This window comes from Pseudopodoces humilis, chromosome 2 (genome assembly GCF_049639895.1).
Source record: "Pseudopodoces humilis isolate 2021_Gansu_Grassland_sample_001 chromosome 2, ASM4963989v1, whole genome shotgun sequence".
NCBI classification, from domain to species: domain Eukaryota; kingdom Metazoa; phylum Chordata; class Aves; order Passeriformes; family Paridae; genus Pseudopodoces; species Pseudopodoces humilis.
The window spans coordinates 67,041,552-67,067,361 of record NC_142201.1 but is presented as its reverse complement, the minus strand read 5'-3'; the positions used below and the strand labels follow the sequence as shown (position 1 = coordinate 67,067,361).

The 25,810-nt window shown below is 37.0% G+C and overlaps 1 protein-coding gene across 8 annotated transcripts in view; it reads right to left on the bottom strand.

Annotated features, from left to right (window-relative positions):
- The window catches only part of N4BP2L2 (NEDD4 binding protein 2 like 2), a 41,827-nt gene extending 18,290 nt beyond the window's left edge, over positions 1-23,537 (bottom strand). For 4 of the 8 annotated variants that reach the window (XM_014251641.2, XM_014251667.2, XM_005516303.3 and 1 more), the window contains exons 1-7: positions 23,407-23,537; positions 22,113-22,201; positions 19,527-20,962; positions 11,948-12,072; positions 11,457-11,545; positions 11,032-11,108; positions 7,647-7,790 (exon numbers count right to left, since the gene is read on the bottom strand). In XM_014251641.2, coding sequence (XP_014107116.2) covers positions 7,647-7,790; positions 11,032-11,108; positions 11,457-11,545; positions 11,948-12,072; positions 19,527-20,962 — 1,871 coding nt within the window. In that variant the 5' untranslated portion in view covers positions 22,113-22,201; positions 23,407-23,537. The other 4 variants (XM_014251651.2, XM_088051171.1, XM_014251656.2 and 1 more) reach the window with 4 other exon arrangements.
- Between the last annotated feature and the right edge of the window lie 2,273 nt (positions 23,538-25,810).

Below are 25,810 nucleotides of genomic sequence, written 5' to 3'. Positions count from 1 at the left end.
CTGATTACATCTTAAGGGGATGTACTTACAACACAGAGAAAAAATCCTGCAGTTTTATCATCAGCCTCTCCCCCATGAAGGCTCAGAAGATCAGTTTTAAGCTTTGGCAACATTTAGTCTTTTGAAGAGAACATGATGGGCAGAGATGCCAATGTTACACACTGCAAGTACAGCACCAATCATCTTGTCATGCTCTCTGAAGTTACTGTTCAAATAAATAAATAAATGCTTTAACCAGGAAATAAAAAGACCCACATACTTTGATACATCATCCTAGCACCAGATCACAGATGACAGACATCATAACAGGATGCAAAGATAAGCAAGTACAACAAAAGGGCTTTAAAAGTAAAACTGAGATTTACAGGGGGGAAGTGTTGACCTTTCTTACCAATGCACATTCACACTAAAAACAAAATGTAAAATGAAATTTGAGCTGAGACACAAGCAAAAGCAAGTTGAAGAAAAATATGGGTGGGGGGGACTAAGGAAGCAACAGGGGCATAATGAGAGCAGAATTAAGTATTTGGAGATTAGTAATAAACTATTCCTTGTTAGGAATTCTCAAAGAAAGTCAACATATTTTAGCTGTGTTTAAAATAACTTCAATTCACAAAATTATAGCAAAGACGTAACTATCCACCAAAGCACAGATCATAATTCTGGAACAAAAGCATGAGTTTTAGTAACACAAGAAGATACTGAAAACTTAAGGAGAAAAAAAAGAATGAAGACAAATACACTGTACAACACAAAATACTCCTTTTAACAGAACAAGAAAAAAATTCAAAAGGACAGCTTAGGGGGTGGGGTCCTGTATGTTCAGCTTTCAAATCAGCAAGGGTTTGGACTGAGGCATTTAAAAATTAGAGAATAAGGTGTAGCTCTCCACACAAGTTTATAATGAAGGGAAGAAAATGGACAGAGGAGATGGATCCAGAGTTATGAAGACAACTGCAATAACAAACACACAGGACTCAGATGAGAAAAAAGCAGTTCAAGAATATACAAAAAGAGGGTGAGGGAAGTTACAACAGGAAAACAGTGAAAGAAAACAGTATCAGCAAATACTAAGTAACCAGCCTCTAACCTAGATTACAGTAACATTAAAATTCAAATACTGTTAATCGAAGACAATGTTCCTATTCAGAACTTCTGCTCCATGTGTTGAACTCATTCCGTGCATCTCAAATGCTCTGTGAAATACTGAGAACTACAGAGCATTCAGATAAAATGCACATTCTGTGAATCTTATTACACCTTTTTCAACAAATCTCCATACTTCATCATGCTAGCATCCAAACTTTACTATTTCCTCACACTACACTTTGGTATTTACTCATTTCCCTTTTTAAATGTCTTTTACCAAAGGACCAGAGACATATGAAAGACATAATGAATTATGCCCTTAAAGACGATTACTTTTTATAAAAGAGCTCTGTATTATTCCTAGGTTGTTGGGGATGAATAGATGCAGAAAACTGTCTTTCAATTCTGAAATTTAGTGAGCATCAACAGAAATTTGTCTTTGGAGAGAAAATAAAAAACTACTTTAGATAAGCACTAATATATGCAATTATTTTCTAGTTCTGAAAAGACAATACAGCTAACAAATGGTCACTGGGAGACAGAAAAGGGAAGTAGCTAAAGGTGTTGTCAGGAACCTGTGAGCAACTCTGCCAACAAGGCTAGGAAACAACTTAACTAGAATAAAGGGTGCAGCCAGTTTTGCTGCTATTTAAAACCAGAAACTTAGTGTCCATCTGAGAATAAGCACAGCATCACAGCTAGCATCCAACACCCTGAGACCAGGCCAGCACTTCCATTAGTGATTTAAAACTCAGATAGGTAAGGGCTAACTCTTCTGATACTATGCACACTGCTCTCACTCCATCACTTAAAACAGAATAACTTCTTGTCAGATCTCTGGAGATCATATGGTCCAACCTCTGCTCAAAGCAATATCATGACCTTGTTGCTCAATGCCTTGTCCATGTAAATTTTGAATATTCCAACGAGGAGATAACACAGGCCATTATCCAGTACAAATTTCCCATGCTGCAACCTCCACCCATTGCTTCTCACCTAAGAGGACCTAGACCTAGGACCAAGAAAGGCACCTAAGTATTAATAATTAGAACCAAGAACCCAGAGTGCAGAAACAAAGCAGTAACAGAATGAAACACAACGCTCTGCCATCCACATATTACATACAAAGAATTCAATTTATAATCCTGTATATAATGATTTTTTTGCTGCATTGCCATAAGCAATCTCCATAAAGTGAAGAATAATGTTCAATAGCCACTGATTACTTAGCAGATGTAGAAAATAGCTGCAAAGAGCCACAAATGTAGTTCAGACATACAGACCTGACCTGCTTCAGGCAGACCGTTCCACATCTATACTTTTTGTAAAGTACTGCATCCATCTTACAGGCTACCAGGAAAAACGCTAAATGGGGGAAAGTAATGGAGTCAATCCTAAGCCAGGTTCATGGCCCTTCAGAAACTATTAATGGTTAAGAGCATGGGATATGGTCCCAATGGTTAAGATGTGGGATAGGCTGTTCAGTAAGTCTTCTCATAGACTATAATAACCTATAATACAGGCTACCCAGACCTAGGGCAAATGAATCAAGAAAAAAAAAAAAAATTACAACTATCATGAATAATGCAACAGCCACACAGGATTATGGCCTTAAGACTGATTTGTACATGATACAATACATCCCTTAGAAATAAGCAAATGTTTACTCAGTAACCTAAAGCAGCATTTCTTAGTCTGTTAGCAACTTAGAAAGAGATTAAACAACGTCCATGACAGAATTCAGCTTTTTTAAAATCAATATTTAAATCAATCAATGCAACTACATGTTCCAAAAGAAAAGTTAAAAAAAAGTATTTAGAATCACTAAAAAGACTACAAGTACAACTGATTTTTTTGTTTGTTTTCAGTTTTCATGGATGTAATATATTCTGGCTTGGCACAACATGATATTGTTACAAGAACACTATAAATCAGTAAAGTACACATGACATGGTCAAGGACTGCCTGCCTACCAGAGAAATGAAGCAGCAGCATTATCAGCTAAACGGAAACTGCAAAGACCAATTCCAGACAAAACACTTCAGTGCTTTTATTATCCTTGATCTAGAATTACACTGACAGTCTACCTCAAGCAAAAAACACCATTTGCAGCTTCTCCACTACTACAGAAATAAATTAAGACAAATTTGAGATGATCAGACCTTGACAAACTGTTACTTTTTTCAAAATAAAACCAATTATGCTTTCACACATTTTTCTGTGAACTCAAAATAAGCACATTTACAGCTAGTTTAGCCAATTAGCCTATAAAAAGATAAAAAACTCCACAACAAATTTAATGATGTACAAGATTTTCACCGAGAATATTAATAGAGAGCTTTAATCTTTGCTCCTGCTTTTATTTCAAAAGGATGAGAACACTAAAATGAGACAAACGACACTCTAGAAACACTGAAATATTTCTACATCTGATCCACAAGAAATATCTGATCACTTAAAATGAGGGCTTTCAAGACTGTATTTAATGCTTTTTACATGTAATTGTAATACGTGTGTCCGTCCTGAAGTTTCAACGTATACCTAGTCACCTCATCTCCATGATATACCAGTGCTGAGCAAAATCATTTCCTCCAGAAAATATGATTGCTAGGAGAAAGCAGCAGTTAAAACTACATGTCACACACAAATGTGAGAATTCTTCTAATTCACTGAGAATGAATCTTACTATTTAGCTAAAAGAATACCAACAGTCTAAATTACAACAGGGAAGACACACAAAACAATTAAATATAAATATATTTATATATAAATATTAAATATAAATTAAATATAAATGTTATCTCAACTAGAAAAAGCCTTGTTTTCAGTTATCTATTAGCAGAGAAACAACCATCTCTGCAAAAGGTTTCAAGAGACAGATGACAAAAAAAAACTTGGCCTTCTTAAACACAAAAGTTTAAAAAATTATGCATCATGGCAAACTAGATTAAAATTAACCTCAAGAGGATATGGCTAAGAACAGAAGACAGGATTCCTCGCAGGAGACCATTTAACATCACATGCTAAAAAATTAGCAGTTACACCAGGTTGTCATGGCTTACCCCCAGGTGTTCTATCAGCCCCACATAGCCCCTCACTCAACTCTCTCCTGGTGGAATGAAGGAGGATCAGAGAGGTAGAAGTGAGAAAACTCATTGTTTGAGATAAAAACAGTTTAACAGGTGAAGCAAGAGCTGCACATGCAAGCAAAACAATACAAGGAATTCATTCACCACTTCCCACAGGCAGGTAGGTGTTCAGCCATCTCCCAGGAAAGCCAGGCTCCATCATGTAGAACTGTTACTTCAGAAGGCAACCACCAGCATTCCAAACCCCCTCACTCCCCTCCTCTATCAGCTTTATATACCGGGTATGATTCCTTAAAGTCTGGGATCTCCCTCTGGTGAGCTGTCCCAGCCGTGTCCTGTCCCAACCCCTTGTGAGCAGCAAAAAGACCTTGAAGCTGTGTAAGCACTGCTCAGCAGTAACAAAAACACCCCAGGGTTTATCAATACTGTTTCCAGGGCAAATCTAAAACATAGTCCCAGACCAGCTGTTCTGAAGACAACTAACTTTATCCCACTCAAAACCAGCACACAGGTTTTTTAAGGTTTGGTCTTGGGGTGGTGATTTTTTTTCTTGCCCATTCTAAATTAAAACAAGTAAACTAACTCACCCAAAGAAATGCCAATGATAACTCTTGATAATTCAGGCAGTAAACCAATAAACCATGAAACAGCAGCTTAGATGAAGCAGTAAAACTAGAACCACTTTCCCCTATACTTAGCTGATGCTAAGTGGTCTACTATATGAACCAATTTATGTATGTTCTAGAAATTAATTTTCATTTAAATTTCATGCTTAGAAAAGTTAAGTCTTAAATGTACTTATCAAACATCCAACTAGTTTCAAGTATGCAGGAGAAACTTAGGATTTGTATTTATAATAACCAGTTCTATGCATTAATTAAATTTAATAAAGCCCCAACTTGACATTATTATTTCATGAAATATGATGAACTAGCAATTTATTAAAAAAGTGAACAATGGGTAACCTTCATTCTAGGTACATTAACAGAAGTGCTATACAGGAAATACAAACAGTAAGAATTTCCAGATCCCCTGTATAGCTGAGGAGCAAATTCTAACACTTCTGGGACATGCTTGGTTTTGAAGGCATGAGAAATTCAGTACCTGTGACATGTATTTCACATAATTTTTTACCTATAAATAGTGTAGTGTAAAATCAGCTTCTGAGATATACGTTTGTGATCTGTGAGTGCCATATCCTCATAAAATATGATTACACCATAAAACAGAGAAGTGTTACACTGACAGTAATTCCAGTGAGTTTTCACCTGTCACTGTACTTACCTTAGAATACAGCCGTACAGATGAAGCAATTTACAAATATTTGATACACAAATCACAAAGCTTCCCTTTCCTAAGTGTCCTTTTCAAACAGCAGGCCTATTGATCAGCATGCTTAGCACAGCAAAAACACTCCCCTGCACCAATTATTCAAATTATTAAAAAGGTAACACAAGGAAAGGTGCACTGTCTTAAAACAGTATGAATTAGTACCTATTCAAATAAAGACTGCTCAACAACCCCATTTCAATCTTCAATAATCAGCTCTTTTTTGCCATGCCTTAGCATACTGTGTATTACATAAGCCTCAATAAATTTTATCAAGTTAAAGCTTACAGTAAAATAGAGTAAATGGGTCTAAAACCTTTTTATCCCCCCCACACTTGAAATGTACTTTCATGTTTAAATATAAAAACTTTGGCATAATTGAAGTATTACTGAGCATTTACAATGATATCCATGATTCTTTTGAGACATGGAAAAAGGTAACAATAGAAACTAAAATACAGTAAGATATTTGATATGATTAAGACAATGAAGGAAGATAATATAGTTGGGGAGCCTCTTTTCTACACGTACACATAATTCAATATATTAACAATGCATGCACTAGTGAAACATTTTAAATTCTGTTTCAAATAATTAAAACAAATTTGCACAATGGGTGTGGAAAACCACAGAAAGATACTTCATTATATACCTGAATTTTCAGCTCTCATGGTATTCAGACTTTATTGACAAAGTAATTTTTAGGGCCTATCCAAAAATTGTCTACAATTTAAAAAAAATTATGCTGACTTTGCAGTTTTCAAAATTCTGATACTGTGACACAAAGTGAGCAAGAGATAACCATCTAAATTCTTTTAGTTACACACTCATGTTCTTGACAAAATTTCCTAGTCAACATTTGGTCATTCAGTGTATAAGGAAGTCGAGCATAGTTAGGCTGTTTCAGCTAGTAGGTTAGTAATAATGGTCATTTGTATAAAATCCTATAAACCTGAAAATACAAACTGCATTGTTGCATTGAGCTACTTCAACAATACTGAACACAAATATGTTTTATTAATACAGCAAGCTGTTAGAAAAAAGGCAAAGTGAACACTTACAAATTCATCATTTTTTTAAGAGAAAAAGAGCAGTACGTTAGTCTCCATGCTGGTTCATTCTTCATCATGTGCTAAACAGATTACATTGGCTATGCCAAAATTAGGAATGCAAGATGATTTTACAGAATTATATCCACTAATTATACTGAAATGATTCCTCCCAACTGTGGACTGGGAATTGACAGCCTTGTTCTTTAAAACTTCATTTTTATCACAAATGAAGGAAACTGGCTTAAAAAGACACAGCTGTGAAATTTCATTTAGGGCTTTTTTCAGTCAGCACAAAATAAGTTCGTTGTGTGCCGACATCATCATAGTTTATATTCTACTGATGAGAATAAATAAAAAAATAGTTCAGGTTGTGCAGTTTATGGCTGGTAAATACTGTACTGGCAGAATGTTGCTTCAGCTGCCACATGAACTTCTGAGATCAAAAAAAGAAAGGAAAAAACCCTCAAAAAAACAACAAAAGAACAATAAGAAAATCAAACCTCTTAACTGAAATCAATAAACAGATACCAAAATTTTGCCAATTGGCAATACATAACAAATAGAACTAAAAGACAACCCACAACATAACTGCTTTCAAAAAAATCTCTAAAAAGGTAAGAATGCCAATCATTAAAATTGACTATTGTGTAAATAAACTCCTCTTCTTGGGCTTTACTTTTCTTTTAAAAGATTCTTAATATGACCCCTTCTTTAAAAAAATCTGCTCAACAGTTACCTAATATATGACGACATCATTGTCTCAGATTTATGAAGAAAGAGTCTGCTATATGCCATACTATATTAAATATTTTACTAAAATCCAAGGTCTTACAACTTTAATAAATAAAGTTTTAAAAATCATGAAATGTACAATTTTTATTTACATGCAAGTCCATTAAAAGAAAAACCTCCAGAAGAAAATGGGTCTTGAAATAGGCCTATTTAAAACACAGAAGATCACTACTTTATTGGAGGTGATGATGTGTTTTAAAAGGGCAAACTACAGATTCTTATTAACTGACTGCAACTTTGTTACTGGCTACTGGAAGTACTGAAAGAACGCCATGAGTCTGTATTGTCTCCCCACCTATGTCTTCTCTGCAGAGGTGGTCTTTGAGTGTTTTTGTGGGGAGGTACCACTGAATTCATGACAATAGGGATGGATATTTGATATTCGTATCGTTCCAACATCTGAGCAATCTTCTCACGAGTGACCCCATGCTTATTCCTCCTACAAAAACAAAAATTTCAATTAATTGCCTGGTATGTTTATAGTTATATATAGTTATATGTAAGTGTATATATATATATATATATATAATTGCATGTTACAGTCTTCAAGAAAAAAACCTCTAAATTCTCATTTTTTTCTTCTTGCTTTTATTACACTATATCCTCATTCTCTAGGCATTCAACTTGCATTAAAGTTTAACAATTCACAGCTGCATACATAGAGTAACAATAAACAATTATTAGTTATTCTTCTTCATACACAAATATGATGTTAATCACTATAACTATGCACCTGAATTACCCTAAAAGGATTTTACTATTTATTCATCAGATTTTACATGGTGTACTAGCTAATGAGTAGAGGGATGAATAATACCATAGACTACTCCTTATGAAAGAAACGTTCAAACTAGCATAAAATATGGAACTACACTGTTTCAAGGCTTAATGACAGAATATTTTCTCAACAGGAAACCTCTCTACAGAATAACAGAACTTTAGTTCTGAACCAAAACAACATGCTCACAACACTTTCACCTACTAGTTGTAATTGACACTTGTTGTAAAATTAGAAATGTACTGAAACACACGTAAGGGAAAAGGTATCAAAAGTGCTGCCCTATTCTTGCAGTGCTCAGTGACCAGCAACTTTCAGGGACAACTTGATCTGTTAAGAACCTGAGCTACTACACATTACATTAGAGATATAAGTATCTCCTCAGTATCTATGGAATAGGACCTTAAAATCCATGTTACCAGAGAATTTCAGTCTCTACCAGAAGAAAAACACAAGCCTCATGCACAAACTGAATGCCAGAGAATTGACAGAACTGTAACAGAAATTAATCTAAAAGAAGAGACATGAAACAGAAACAAAATGTTTTCATATCATAAACAAACATTTCTCAATATCCAATACTTTTTATTGCCAAGAAACCTTGTCCAAGGTAAATTATGTCTGCAAAAAACAACAGGGAAAATATTTCTGCATCTTCGTGGTTTCTGCCAGGGACAGAAGAGGTATGGGCCATACCAACTTGTTCAGCACTGTAGAGGAGAAATCAACACTGGGAACAAACAGGCTACACTGGAAAGACGATATTCCTACAGAAATATTTTAGAAGACTGATTCCTCACCACCCAGTCCCCTCAGGACTTTGAGTATTATTACAACAAAGAACTAAGTAACAAGTTGACAAGGGTTCAAAGCACACTGCAGGTAGCACACTAGTTTCACGTTCAGAATGGAAACAGAATTAGTGATCTCAGAACTATTCAAAATGATACTGGCTCCTTAAAGGTCATTTTGATTTTGATTTTATCAGCTTTCTTTTTGTGAGGAAAATGTTAAAGCAGACCATTCCTCTCACAGACACTCTTCCCTGAGACAACACCAGAAGCTGGGGTCATCATCACATATGGCTCATTGTTTAAATGCTTCTAATTTATATATTGTGCTAAAGCAGCCCGGAAGCAGCTGCATGTTGAACTAATCACTTGGTGAGTCTCAGCAATTTTGATTTTATTACCAAATATGAACAAGGTTAATGGTAAAGAAAAAAGTCAACCCTCTACAAATACGTGTATTTTATAAAGCACTTGATATTCATGACAGACAAAAAATGAGAAGAGCACGTCTAAGTCTTTTAATGCCAAATGTTGGAAGCAGAAAGTTATTCAATATTTTCCCTATCTTAGTACTCCTAGAAAACGATTACAGTTCAAGTGCTCTGGACATAAAGTGCACACTCATCCACAACTGAATGGACTTGTGCATAATCACTTCATAAAAGATTAAGTACGTTTCATAGCAGAATAAGGCAGGATAATAAAATCACCAACAGCAAAATTGCATCAAGCATAGAAACTGTTTTAAAAAAAGAAATCAATTTGCTGTATAGTGTCATTTAATACTAGTATCTCCTCTTCAGGCATGTCTTCACTCACTCTTTGGCAGCTTGGCTATGCTGAGAGAGCATAAAGTCATCTATCTGAACCAAAGCAGACATATCAGCAAAAGCACCTTACAGACAGGAGGAGGAAGAAGACTGTTTTGCATGGGAGAACACAGAACCTATTGATAAAAACAAAGTTCTGCCACTACTAAATGCTTCCATACTACCCTCCACAACTGCACCCTCAGCAAGCTTGCTGATGAAACAAAACTGAGCAGCTCTCTCCAAAGGAGTCGAAGAACAAAATGAAAACTGACATCACAACCTTTCTTAAATTCCCAAAAAATAAAGTTTCCAGGCAATGGGCCTCTGCTTAAATATTTAAAGCATCCAAAACTGCTAAAATATTTCTAGGAATCTTCTAAAACCTGGTAACAGCACTTCACAGTTCAAGGGTTTTGCTCTGGGAAAGGTATCAACTTTACTCCCACAATTAATAATTGGACAATAAAATTCAACAGTAACAACACAACTGTTTATCCCATTGCTTGTTAAGATCGTGTGGAAACACGAGCTTTCCTGCAAAATTAGTCTGTTTCACGTAATGGAAATCTCATGCTGAGTATCTTAGAAGTGCATGATTACTAAGATTCCTAACTTGGCTGTGCTGCATGCCAAACTAGAAAAATTTACTATCATTCTACAAGACAGAGAACTCCATCTCTAGAAACAAGTGAGTGGTAGCTTAGGAGCAAAAGGTGATAACTTTAGAACATTTACGAACACAAAGTCCAAGTCAGTAATGCAAGCATTAGACATATGTACTTCGTGCCAAAACAACTGAAGGCAAAGTCAGCTGAATGCATATAGAACAAAAATTGGTGATAGAACTCCATCATCAACTGTAAAAACATTACTCTACTTTTCAAATTAAGAAATATCCCTGAGCTGGTCTGATACCTCAGATACCTAAAACAGATATATCTGAGACAAAAAGGAAGAATAAGCAGCTTCCCAAGCACTCTTAGAACCCAGAAGTTCAATGACCCATGTTCAACAGTACTCTAAGTCACATCTACACATGTCCAATAAAATATTAATATTGACGTTTTGAGCCAACAAGATGGAGCTGGTATTTATAAGTGTACTTGTTTATCCATAAAACTCCCATGTAAAGGAACACCTCAAAATTCCCATTTAAATAAAATACATTTCATACTACTAGTAAAGAACTTGAGAAAGTATTTTGAATGAAATAATACTTTCTGCATATATACTTATGCATGCATATTTATCTGCCCATCTCTATATATAAAGTCATGACTTCTGTAAGAGAAACCTTACTTTTCTAATTCTTCTGGATCAAACTTCCACCAAGTATCTGGCTCATGAAATTCCACTCTGTATCCTTTTTCTAGAGCCTGCAGCAAGCAAAGAAATGTGTGATGTGTATCATGATCACATAAAACATAAGAAAAAATAAAAACAAGCATAATAAACAGATGCAGCAGTGTACTCTGCTGCGGTACTATGCTGAATTTCACTTACCCTCAACCTTGTCTTAGCTTTTGTTGCAGGATAAGCAAATTAAGTCAATCCTTGAATTGATCTAAACTATTGCCACACCAATTACTCATCATTATCAATAAGCAGTTTCTCTCTTTAAAAGCTTGAGTAAAAACGTTTCTGGAAAAAAACATATCAACTTATCACATGCAAGGGTAAGTTTGAAAAATTTTTACAGGTGACAATCATGCAACAAAACCTACCACTTCCACATATGGCTTCATTTCCCAGGCTTGAGTATTAGTGTTATCTATTATAACTGGAGATTTTCCCTGCTCCATTGCTTGCTTTGCTGCAATAAAAAATTGTGCAAGTTAATAAACCACATGTAACTCTAACAAAAAAAAAAAATGCCCCAGATTTTCTTTCACTAATTTACTCTGACTGAAACACTGTGTTCTAAAAGAAAGAATAAAAGGTACAGACAGGAATGAAAAGAAGTAGAAACAAGAACCTGATGCCCAAAGAAACAAGGTTATCTATTTTTAACTCTGAACCCTGTAGAAGTGTTAAATTTAATGTGTGTATATACATGAATTAAAGTACAAAAAATACTTGAAATACTATTATATATGCTTTGCTAAAATATATATACTCCTTTCCATACAGACTATTAATACTCAGACATGTTATGCTACACTTTTATTTCCTCTATGTAACACAGCTTAAAAGGATGCCTCTCATTGATTCCAACCTCTCTTCCGGTTCCACTCATGGGCATCACCAAGCTGAGCAGCATTATAGGAGTATCCATACTGCTGACGAAAATAATCATCAGTGCTGAGCACAATGCCATCATGACTCTGACCAAGCAGAACACTGTTAAAGGAAAACACAAAAATATATTCACTTTTAATTTTCAGATAAACAAATTTTAAAAATATAATTAAAATAAACTGAAGTGTGACCTACTACTGAACCTCTTGCGAACTTCAAACAGATTTATAAAAAGCACACCCATATCTATTACCACTAATTCTAATCCAAATCAAAGCAGTATTTTCTCTCTCTACTATTTCTGTATTTGTTGTTACTTCTCCACTCCCAAGAGATGTTTGTACCCATCTAATTTTACAGCTATACTACAGTAAGTCCCAAGTACCTCATAATAACTGAATGTATTTGCTAACATTTTCCATCTCAATCCTCGCTTGGAAATATGTCTAGAAAGCAATCTGATCATGAGGACTCCCCATTTTGCCAAATGTAAACCTAGTTTCAGAAAGTCCTTGGAAATTGGCACTTAAAGGAAAACCTTATATAACTAATACAACAGTACAGTTTTGTTTAAAGTCCAGCCTACACAATAGATGTACATCAGACTTTAAGCCTCCTTGTCTCATTTTAATCCTATGGCATTATTTAAATCTGAAAACAGAAAACAGCCAGTTAGTGCCAAAGAGTATGTAGAGCCCACTGCAAAACTCAGCTATCATTGTCTTACAGAAATTTAGGCAACTATTCCAGCTCAGAAATAGGCAACACACCCACAGGCTACAAAAGCCAAACTGCACTAGCAACAGGTGGGACTGCACTACTGCTGAGGCAGCAGCAAAAAATAATTGGCCAGATCCCAAATAATTTAGGGGAACAAAGATGTGCTAGTTCTAAGTTAGCCACTTAAATGTAATTCCTACACAAAGAATTTTCTGTTTTGCCACCTGTCACCAACAGCAGGCCCATTATAGATCACAGTTTAATGTCTGGGACGCTGTATTACCTGCCAGTTTATACTCCTACAGGTTTACTGTCCCACAACTATGCTGCTGGTTGTTTCTGCTTTTCAGATACAGACATATGTACAACAAAATTCAGATGACTAAAGACCAGAAGAAACTACTAATGGTGCAATGTCAAGTAACGTGATCAAAGCTGCATGCAAACTGTTATTTCTTTCTTGTTCTTCCTTTTCCAGAGCTTTAAGGTTGCTTCAGGATAAATAGCAATGCTATTTGAGAAAGCAGAGCATGATACACCTAAAGTGAAGCCACTTTATTTGAACACTGATAAACAATTGGTTTTGCTAGAGCCTAGATATTTTAATAGTGTATTACACTGGTTTAGAAGAGTGCAGAAGGGTTAATCATCTGTTTTTGTACTAAATAGATCAAATGGCAGAAGTAAATCATTCACTACACATAGCAGCAATTTTTTTATCCCTCTTCCTCTCTTGTATAAAATATTTAACAAATTTATATTCATTAAGTTACTTGGCTGTGATTTCACACATGTAATTTCAATTCTTATTTACAGTATGCTACATTTGCCAATTAATAGCACTAGAAAAACTGGATCCATCTTCCACATTCACTCCTTGTGTGCTGAATATATATACACATATCCTAAAGAACCATCTGCCTTAATAAAAAAGATAGCAAATAATATCTGGGATTCTTCTATTGGCTGTGTAGATGTACACACCCTCCAGTTCCTAGGGGCCTGACCATCAGGTTTCTATAGGAATATATGAACTGACAAATTAACACTAATATGACATGGATTTTCATTTTTATTTCTAAGAACTGACTGGTATTTGCTCATGTTCTGGAGAATAACTCACTCACATTCTTCTGTTGTATCTTCCAAACATCATTTAGCAGCAATAAAGAAATACAGTGAAAAGGGTTCAGAAATCTTGCAAACCCATTAACAATTATTGAAATAAGTTTGTTAATATTTCTTGAGGTTCAGAGTACACCACAATTATTAATGAATCAATATAACTTAAATAACAGAATATATGAAACTGTATTTGCAGTAATCCTAAACCCATAGAATTTGAGAAGACAAAGTAGTTACCAAAGAGGCCAGAGTAACAGAGCCCTTACCACACACACAACACACAAGCTATCACAAAGTCATGAGTTTACGAACTGAAACTTCAAATATTATGGTAATAACTAGAACCTCTTTCTAAATTGTGAAATTAAATCATAAAACATAACATTTTAAAAACCTGACAATTACCTCTTTCAGAATCTTCAGTATTTAAGTTTTTAAAATTCAAAATTAATTGTGAAATTAAATCATAAAACATAACATTTTAAAAACCTGACATTCACCTCTTTCAGAATCTACAGTATTTAAACTTTTAAAATTCAGAAAACTATTGATTGACCTCATATGGAATAATTCATTTACCTCTAACATGCGTTTGGAAATAAAATTTATCCCAGGCCCATGAACTAGAGAACAGAAAGAACAAAAAAAGCATATCTATAGAAAGCATCATTACTATCTAAACCCACAGAGATGATATTCCACTTTTAAGAGATGAAAAAAAGATAAATGTATTTCTAATGAGAGTAAAATTACAGATTAGTCAGCATCCATATGTGCACATGCTTGAAATGAGTGGCATATTGCCCAACTGCTGTAATACATCTCTTTCACCCTAAACCTTCCCTCCAAGCAAACACCCACCTTTGAACACAGTAGGACATTGAAATTAAAGCAGCTCACCTACTTTTTCCAGAAATGCTATCTGATCTAATAGAAGCTATTATCCTGACATACAAAAATCTCATGTTGAAACCAGTACACATTTTTTCCAGTGCATGTGTGCATGCACACACACAAATCCTTTTTCTTGAAAACTAAAATAGTCCCCAAATCTGTATCCTGGTTAGCCTACTTTGATAAATTATTTTATAATAAAGAAGGTATCTCAGAATTGAGTAATTCACCTATTTAAAACAGCTACCATATCGTGGATGACGAAAAAAGTAGTCAATAACTATAGTTTCAAAACATGCAGCATTATTGAGCTTTGTAAACCTAAAAGCACTATTTGCAACACTGTTTAAATAAATACATAATTAGAAACAACAGCACACCACTGTTTCTACATTCAGCTATAAACACCAACTCCCAACTCTTCCCTTCAGAAGATTTTGCTCTGAGAAGAATGGACCCAGAGAAACACAACTGTCTTTATATATTACTGGATTTAATTAAAAACGGACTTCTTAAACGACACCAGTATTTGTTCTTTCAATTTCATTAAGCACCCTTTTATTCAAATTAATGCTTAGCTATTTATGGAGAAAAGGCAAACTGCAATTGCTGCCAGCTTCAGTAGAAAAATATTTTTAAAATACAAGTCTCTTTTCCTGTAACTTTTCCCAGGACTGTAAGATCACATTATAATCTACTTCTAATTGTAGCAGACTTTGGTTACTTGGGCTAAAGCTATCACTGCTGGGTACCTGTCTGGCCAAACTGTTTTCAAACATTTTTAACTAAATGCTCAATCTCTTCCAAAACCAAGGGGAAGAAAAAGCATTTGTATAGTATTTTGTTATTCCAAGCTTTTCTCTGAGAAGCTTTGGACTGAGGAAGTGAAATTTGACAAAGTACATGCATTTGTTTGCCCTGCAAAAACTTTCTGTAAATCTGCCCAAAGTATACAACTTTAAAATGTCATGTGCACGGCAAATATTAGGGAAAATAACTCATGATTCTCACTGCAAAAGTAAACCAAATCCTAAACAGAGCAATCTGGCAGTGGTGGGAAGCTGATTCAGGACCAAAACTGCATTATAACAACACATTTCTCCCCACACAAGAATGGCAACAGAAGGAAAAAAAATGGCCTAAAACAGGAGGACACGGGAAGCATTGTGGTATAAACACTGGAACAAGCAACTTGGTACTGGCAGTAGAGCTAGGAAACAGGGCCAAGGCAGAGTGAAGCAGAGGGAAGACACTGCTATAATGAAGTTGGGAGAGCAATAATACTGACTGAAACAGGGAGAAAATTAATCTGGGAAGAAATGGGATGGAGACAGAACTGAAGAAATCAGCCTAAAATTTAGAAGCAGATATGGCTTTTGTGAGCACAGATCAAAAGCCATGATTGGATATTAATAGATAAACAAAAATGGAAATGGATGGTTAAGAAACAGGATTTTGTTTGAGCCTCAGGGGCTAGGATTGCCTAAGTCAGGTGGACACAGGAAAATCCATGAGATGAGGGGATCTCCCAAACGAGCCAGAAATGGCTGGTATTACGCTCATATTTAAGGCAAGTAAAGACCCAAAGAACTAATGGCTGCTCAACCTCACCTAAGCTTTGTTCTGCAAACAATGAGCGTGCATCCTCAGAATCTATTTCCAAATATGTTCAGGAAATTAAGGTAACCAGGAAGAGCCAATGTGGGATTTGCAACAGACAGTCAGTCTTTACTGACCAGAATGCGCTCCCTCGTGAAGCAAGTGCTGTTGTCAATGAGGACCAAGTGATGAATGCAGCATACTCAGAAATTATCAAAGCTTCCAGCATCATCTCCCAGCCAGTAACAAGCAGAGAACAACAAAGGATATAGCAAGACCACTTTTCCAGTATCTTCATTCAGTACTGTCTCACCTGGACGATGAGGCAAAGAACTTGCTGATGACACCAAATTAGCAGTGATGCTCAACATTGAACTGAACAGTGAGGCTTCTGTCCAGAAGGCCACAGAGAAACCTGAGAACTGGGCTAAGCAAAACACCAGGAAGCTCAACAAGGAAGGAGTAAAGCTCTACAACTGATGAAACCTAAGCCTCAGCACAGGCAGGGAAGTGAGTGGATGAGCAGCTCTGCTGAAAAGAGTCTGAGGATTACAGTGGACATCAAATGAGATGAGTGAATGGTGTACTCTCACCAAAGGCAGGGCAAATCACAACCTGGGCTTTAGTAGAGGAAGTGTGGCCAGTAGATCACCTGAGAAGGTATCACCCACATTCTGCCTGGATCTTGTATAGTCAGTTCTGAAATACTGTGTCCAGCACGGGACTTGCATGCTGAAAAACATGGGAGGGCTGAACAGATGGCTACCAAGATGGCTACAGGCCATGATGCAGCCTCCAAGGAGAGGTTAATAGCAGCTGGACTTGTTTATTCCGGCAGTGGAGACAGCAAAAAGTCTGATGTCAGCCTATTACAGTCAATAAAACTCTCCCTCATCAGAAGGGAAGCTGCAAGAAGATAAGCCATAGTCTACTATGTAACAACACATGTTATTACACAGAACATAAAAATTATGGCTTGGGAACTTCAGTTTGGAGATTAGGAAGAACTTCCTTACTTAGGTGGTTTGTACTGCACTAGAGAAGTCTGACGAGACCACAGGAATCTCTGTGGTGTTTTTAAGATCAGGCTTGACAAAGACATACCTAACCTGATCCAGTGATAGTGACAGACCTCCTCCAAGCAGAACAATGGACTAGTTCACATCCACTACTCTCTTCCAAAAAATATGCCCATAATTACAACTGCTTAGTTGGAATGGAAGAGTCAAAACAAAAAACTTCAATGGAAGACTCAAGACAGACACAAGTCAAGTTTGTGAGCGGGAAGAAAAGCATCTGTACTTTAAAAGCCTTACTCAGTGCAAAACACAAATAGAACTTTGAGATTCCAAGGTCTCACTACTGGCTCTGCTGTCACTTCCTGTCTGGGAAACCCACTTGCAAGATCCACCTCATTCCCCCCTAGTGCTGATCCACAGACTGTCAGGTTTCTGCTTTTCCTTCACAGTTATTTTACTGGCACAAATGGTAGAGGTTTGTCCGCAGGTGCCAAAAATGCTGCACCTCCAAAGGTACTTTTGGGTGCTAATATGACACCAGATAGAACATCATGGCTGTCCTAGTCTACACTGCAGAATTCTATGTTAAACAGAAAAACATGTTTGAAACATGTTTAAGACTTAACCAATAATAAAGGTATTTTCCCCATTGGCACCCATTACTTCTGGGAAGTTTTTTCCCCAAGGTATCCAAGACTCATGATTTCATGGGAATGAATAATTGCAACCAAGCAGTAAACATATGAAACTGCATGTAATTGAATACACTGAAAAACATGCTGTTCAAATTCTGCACTCACTTTTGGTAACTATTCTTAACCTTGATCTCATAGTACCCACTTTCCTATCTGCTAAATAAAATTAGTAGCTGATCTCACTAATGAGAGATGAAAAAACCCACAAATATGTATTCTTAAAAACATGAAGAAATTTAGAATTTTTCAGATTATATGAATCATATATTTGGAGAAAGATTTAGGGAATTTAACACACAAGACTGGAAAACAAATGTATTTGGTATCTTCATATTAAGTATTATCCAATCTCTGAACTGACTGAGGCAGCATTTTTTTCCACAGGATTATTTTTAAACTTTTTTATATTGCCTTCACATATAAAAGGAATTATTGCAACAATATTTAATGAGGATATGCAGCTTCAAAAATGCACATTTGCAAAACACAGCAATCGGTAACTATAAAAAAATTATAGTGAAAGTTACTGAAACATGTAAGAAAAATACCTATAAGAGATTTCTAGCTGTAATATGAGGATGACTATCTCCTAAATATCAGGAAAAAAATCCACTAACAGAATGTTACTCCTTTATATAAAAAAGCAAATAAGAACATGATCATGTATCTATTTCATAGACTCCCCTCACACAACAGATGATAACTACAAGAAGACAATGTATCTGTGATGATGTTTCTGGATTAAACTCAGTAAGTACTATTTAGTGACTTCTTTTTTTATATACACAAGAGAAACTTTCACTTAATACAGGTAGTGTCTGTGCTCTATCCACTTTTTGTGCTTTTTAAAATAGGCAAAAGAACACTAAGGGAAAATCCAAGCTGGAGGTGGTACCTGCTTTTAATCCTGTCAGACTTCAACAAGTACATTTTTAAGAAAAAAAAAAAGACTTTTCTCTTATGTTGCTCACAAATAAGGAAGAGCAATTAGCAGACCATACTATGAAAAAAGGGAATGACATAATGCTCAGTTTCATCAATAGACCAAAACCAAGTATTTTCAGAGTAGCAGCACTCTTCTAATGGCCTTTGAAAATTCTTGCACGGGCATCAAAAAGGACCTCTGGTTCAGTCAAATTGACTTTGTTAGATTTAATAGGAAGTTTTTTTAAATTAGGGAATTTAAGAATTAAAAAAAGCAGCAGGCCATCACATACTAGTATGAAAACTTAGAATAAAAGACTATGCAGTTTAATGGATGCTCAACGTTTTAAATTTAACACACAAGAGCTCCTGTTCATCAAAACTCTGACAGACACAAAACCCCCCAAGTAAATCTTTTTAATATTTACTGTCGCTTGCACTCTTTTAGTACAAATGATAGCATTAAACTACTGCATTTTAATAGCCTAATTAACAAAGTTTCCTTACTGCTAACAGATAGATTTAAATTCTTAAAAAATTTTACTTGAATAAACTTCTCAAGCTTTAAGTCTTTACTTACCGAGAAAGTGTTGTTTTCCCTGAACCTGGTAGGCCTCTTAAGACTAGAAGCAACTTCTGTGAACTGAATCTTTCTTCTGATAATTGCAATGAAGAAAAGCTGTGCACGCCTTCTGTACTGTCAGCTTTTGGATCGTTCCAACACTCTTCTCTGGTTTCACAGAAACCATTACTTTGGAGTCCATTCTGATCATTATTCCCATTCCTGAAGACCTGAGTAGTATGGATGTCAGTATGACAAGAATAGTTGGTATTTTGATCAAGCAATGGACCATGACTGTTGATATCAGTATTTCCATGGTAATGACGGTAACTTTCATAAGGAAGTCCCTCATTCTGAGAAGGGGGAACATTTGGGATTCGTGGTGGGGGATTAAATATCTGAAAATGGGACTGATGATTGAACCTAGGAGGAAAAGGTCCCTGAGATTTTGTGAAAGATGCTCTAATCTGCCAAGCAGGTCTGAATTCAGGCACTGAAGAGTTCCAAGAATCTACCTGGCCATTGTTACAGGTATTTCCAGTTTTCCAGACACCTGTTTCCACAACTAACTGCTGCTCATTGTTTGTGTTCTGACTGTTCTGCTCCCCCAAAGAACACTGTCCATTCTCATAATGTGGCTGTGGACTGCCCAAAAGTACAGGTTGATAGTTCTCTTGTGAGCTTTGACTAGAGTTAAATGGAGAGTGCTGTTCCTGAGAAATTTCAGTTTCTTTTTCCTGAACATTAGTATCTAAATTTTCATTTTCCAACTGGTGAATTTCTTTATAGAATTGATCCAGTTCATCATCTATTTCTGGTACAGTGGCAGAAACAGCCTGCATCTTCTTCGCTTCCTTTCTTTTACATCTGTTTTCATATAATTCATTCTCATCTCCTCCAGTGTTCCTACATTCATTGCAATTGGCAGATTTGTCCTTTTTGTTACTTTTAGTAGGCTTGTAAATAGGTCCTATAAAATCTTTGCTTGTAAAAAAGTCTTCATCTGATTCATTTCTATTTACTAAGAATGATGTACTGCTTTTTTCAACACTATCTTCACCAGCATTATTTGTACTAAAAGGGTCCTTCTCTTCCTCAACTTTAGAGTAATTTACTGATTCAAATGTAGGATTTATATTCTGCACAGTTTCTAAATCAACTGGCTGACTAAGTACTGGATTATTTTCAGAGAGAACTTCATTCAAGGATCCTAAGACACCAGTAGGTATTTTCTCTTGCTTCTCCATTTCACGTTGCCCTTCGTTATCCAAGGCACACATAGGTATGCAATCATTTGATTTTCTCTCAACATCCACTTTCTTCTGAGTACATTTGTTATCAACAGGGAGCTCCCCACAAGCCTCTTCTGTTGACTTCATTCTTTTAGAATATGGTTCAATTCTGATTTCATCCTGATACTCCAAGAGCCTTACTGTATTTTCACCATGAAGCATCTTAGAAAAAAGAATGGATACATTATCAGCATTCACATTTTTAAAGTATAAAAAAGCTGAAGTTATTCAGGCCTATGACATCACACTCTTCATGGACACAACTATAATGTACTCACCCAGAAGAAAAACAGACATCACCTGTCACAAGTACGGTTTAAAAAAAGACTGCTACATTACTTATCATTACATCCTTAGTAAAGAACTACATTAGTGCTGTATCAGTCCTGCAGCCACGTTTTATGATAGGCCTTAAATAATTTACAAATAATGCTTTTAGAATGTGACTATTTGAAGAATTATTACATCAACAATCTCTGACCTATGTTACTTCTGTTCTCTACTATTATTCTGCCAAGTGTTTGAAATCTCTTTAAAAGATAAGCATACACCGATTTCCAATGCACAAACTGATGCCTGACATCACAACTAATATGACCAACAAAAATGCAAATACTTCAACTATGAGGATTGTTTTCTGTGACATGAACCAAACTCAACTAATTCATTTAACACCAATCAAACACATGCTGGCTGGCATTTGTAATTTAGAGCCAGTCAAGTAAGACTTAAAATCAAAGCTGCAATCTGTTCTTATGGTTCTGGTTTTGAAACTACTTAAGACTTTTGTTAGGAACCAAGAGCACTTGCTTGCACGTCTTCTAAAATTAAATATACACGCACAAAAAAAAAATAATAATAAAAAAAATCCTTGTACCAAATAGATTGCATTTTGATAATTAAACCATTAAGTTCCAGACAGGTTCAGAGACAAGTTATTACAAAGCAAGATGGCACTAACCATTATGACATACTATTATCCATCTATTAGTCTGATTTCTTAGATTTTGAAGACGACACAGTATGAAATAAAGAGCAAAGTCTTCCTCTTTAAATAAATGCAGTTTCAAACAGGAAAGAACATGTTTCTCCTACTAGAAGGTTTATTCTACTGTTTTCTGAAACATTTAAACTTTCCACAACTAAATATTAACGAAGTGTCACATGCCCCTCATCCTGGATAAGAAAATAATTTTTTTCTTTATCTATAAGGATTCTGTAGGTAGTGTTACGGGAAGATTTGCAAGTAACCATTATCCCATCATGCTCACTTGCAAAACTGGCAAGAAAATGTGTTACTCCACTTTCTCACCTATCATCCAAAGGAAGGGAAACCTGCCATTCTCAATCGCAAGCAGGCTAAACCAAGGAGATGTTATTGTCCGCACTTGACTTTAGTACCTGGAAGAAAGCATTACTGTCAGAAGGGGAAGAAACATGGCCATGCAACTCTCTCTCCTCCTTAGAATTGGTACCATGTTCTCTCCTCCTCTCAAGATTTATGTGTTTTATGCATACCTCCAGCTTCTTAGAGCTCAATTTTTGTACATTAGAAAGCAGGTATGACATTACTAATCATTCCCCAGTTATTCTGCCTCCACTCAAAAGCAGTATAGAGCCAAAACAAAAAGTTACTTTATTAGCTTCTATGTTCTCATCTTCTGGGATGGTGTTTAAGCAGATCCCATTTCCTGATGTGGAATTAAAACAGCAAACATGTGAATACTTGCTGCATGGCAAGATGTCCTATGACAGAAAATGCCGCTCTGTCACTGTCCCACAAATGAACAGTCTTTTTTGCTGATTTCTAACAGACTTTCCCTCACTAACCTTGGAGAGAGTGAAGCTGCATGCAAAAGCATATCCACCTGCGTCCTTGGGGAGGACAGAGCAAGTATGCTCAAGGGAAGCGCAGTCTCTCTGACACTCTCATCTCTTGAACAGGGCAAGTTCGGGTCTATATCATTTCTGTAAAGAACTAGTCAGTCATAAGCACTGAACCTGAGCCGGCACACGGGGATGCCAGACTTATGTACCACTTTAACTGACCTGTGAAACATCCAGAAGGTTCTATCAACTAACTCAAGGCCTTTAACTCCACCTGTACAATACCTTTCCACAACGGAAAAATAAGGCCTATTTGGCAGAACCTACAGACGGGGAAACTGGCTGGCTTTCCTTGCACGGCGTGGGTACGGCAGTCACAAGGCGCAGAGCCCAGCGCCCCTTACACGGCGCCAGGACACACCTGGGAGCCGGGGGAAGCAGGCGCTGCTCCCACACCGGGCTGGCAGCGGCGTGTCCGAGGCGAAGGCGCCTCGGGGAGGTGTATCAGCCTCCCCGTCCCTCCCTTCTCCACGGTGCAAAGCCCACTCCTGTCATCCACACACAAACACTTCCCTCAGCGCGACGCCCACGTCACACAACCTCAGCAGCCGCCGGCTCTTGCGCGCTGACACCACCATCCCCACGCTGCCCCTTCCCCGCCCGGCTGTGGCACAGGTCGGTAGCAGCAGCGGCAGTGGCGGAGGAGAAGCGACTTCCCTTCGCGGCCCGGCCGAGCAGCAGCCGCCGCAGCCACACGCGGGGTGAGGGAGGACACAAACCTCAAGCCAGCGGCTCCCGGCCGCGTGACAGGCAGCGCCGCCGACCTCCCGCTCCCAAAATGGCGCCGCCTCCCGCTGCCCCCTCACCCCGCGCGTGGCGCCGTGAGGGGCGGGCACGGGCGGAGCTTTGCCCCCCACGCCTCGCGCTCTGCCCGGCGGGAAGCGCCCGGCGCCGGGGGTGGGATTTAGGCTGCTTTACCCGCCTTCGGGGGCTGCCTTCTCAGCCTGTCGGGGCGTTTGCTCTGGGCGGCATCCTGGTTTTTGTGAAGGAGCGTCAACGGAGTTCCAGTGCGGATTGTCCTAGTGTAAAAGCCGCCCAAGTTTCTCACACGTGTGTTGTACTTAAAATGGATTTACAACTTTCCCTCCTAAATGTATAAACTAAAATTTTAATGGAACGTAACCGCTTTCCCCCCCCCCCCGCCCCCCCCACTCTTGTGATACTATGCAAGGCAAACCACATTTTTCCTAAAACCCCCCTCAGTCTTTTAACAGTAATTCCCCAAATTTTACTCGTGCACACAAGAGCTCCGGGAAATGATGCGCCCGTACTGAATACCTCCAACGTTTATTCTTCCACATCATCCAAATGGATTATGAAGGTTTTAAAGTATATGATTTATAAAACCACTGAAATTAGATTATTTGCTATAAATAGTCAAATGGTCAAATCCACTGGCCAGGCATTCCTTCCAGTTAACCCTGCAACTAAAGCATAGTCTCCTTTCCTGTGCCAGATGATAGCCTTATTTTGTTGGGAGGTATGGATGTGTCTTCAGTAGCATTTTAATATAGATCAGAAGTAAGCTGTGAAGTGAATCCCCCAGTTTGCCACTATTTTTCATCTGTGATAGTAATTATGTGCTTCCCTACACAGGCCAAGTCATGCAACACCCAAGGTAACCATTTAGAGAGTAAGAGTGCTGCACGTGGACATTTTGAAGGTAATATCTGGAGATCAGAGCTCTCAAGCATTCATGTTGTGTATGTAGTAATTTTCTCAGATGTAGTTAATTTGGGGAGTTCTCCCACTACTTGTACCTAATTAAAAAAGCCACATGTTACAACTGGCAGTACCCTGATGTCATTTTTTCAACCTCATTGAGTATAATGAAATATACTTTCCTTGATGATCCTGTTACAGCTGCTACAGCTCCTACATGGGAATCATGTAGCACATGGGAAATCTCTTGCTGGAGACAAAGCTCCAAATCCCCTATATTCCTGCACTAGATCATAAAAAAAGTTTCATTGGAAACATTGTTAGGAGACACTGATAGGGTAGGAAAAAGCAGTACTGTAACAGTGAAAATATTTACAAAGAAGCATTAAGAGATCATGTTTTTTTCTTTGTTTTCAGAGGAGTCCAAATTTTATAATTTCATTCTTATATATGTTTAAAAAGTTACTTAGAATGCTCCCATGTACCACCACTATGTGTCGTCCAAACCACTCTTCCTGTAACGTGCATCTATGATTGTGGTGGAAGTGTCTCACAGAGGTAAAAATCTAAGTGTGGCAGTGTTATTGCATAAATAACAAGTTATGAAAAATTATCTATTCCTATTTATATCTATCTTTATCTATTATCTGTTTATTACATCACCTTCATATTAGTTGATGAATTGTAGACTAACTAATCTAAGAGAAGAGTAAAAGGAAAACTTTACACCTTATGTAATCAGATTTTGATTCAGTTTTCCAAGTATCTTGTAAGTTTAACTTGATTTGAACCTTACAGATCCCATCTACTTATATGCACTATGGGAAACGAGTAATGTTCTTAAAAAAAATCACAGTAGTTTTGATGTTATGTAACTTGAGTGTTTGAACTTTCAAATGGAGCATTTTTTCTGAGTAGTTTTTGCATTTGACTTCCTACATTAGAAGGGGAAGATGGCAACTGACCACTTTGGAGGATCATCCTGATTTCTTTATGGTTCACTGGTATAGTTGATGCTTTAAATGCAATTCAGACATCGCTGATACTTGTACCAAACTAAGTTGTTGCACTGCTTTCTTCTGCATGGGCCCAATTTCGAATTCTGTAGGAAAAAAAGCTTTAAGGTGTAATTTCAAATTACAGGTAAACCACGGTAAAATTAAACTACTGCCGAGAAAATGGTTTACTCTTTCCACCCATGGCATTGTCTAATTGCTGTCCTGCCTCCTCTAAATTGATGGCTGTTGTTCTTGTTTGAGAACTGGGTGTTTTTAATAAAAACATCGTACTATTCTTTTGTGTATGAAAAGGTTTCCATTAAATTTGCTTCCAGAAACATTTTAGATAAAACTTTCCAAAATTACTCAGCATGAAGAAGGTATCTGGCATGAAAAATATTAACACAGAAAACTAAATATTAGTTAGTGAAACAATAAGTGCCTGTGTTATGCTTTTTAATAG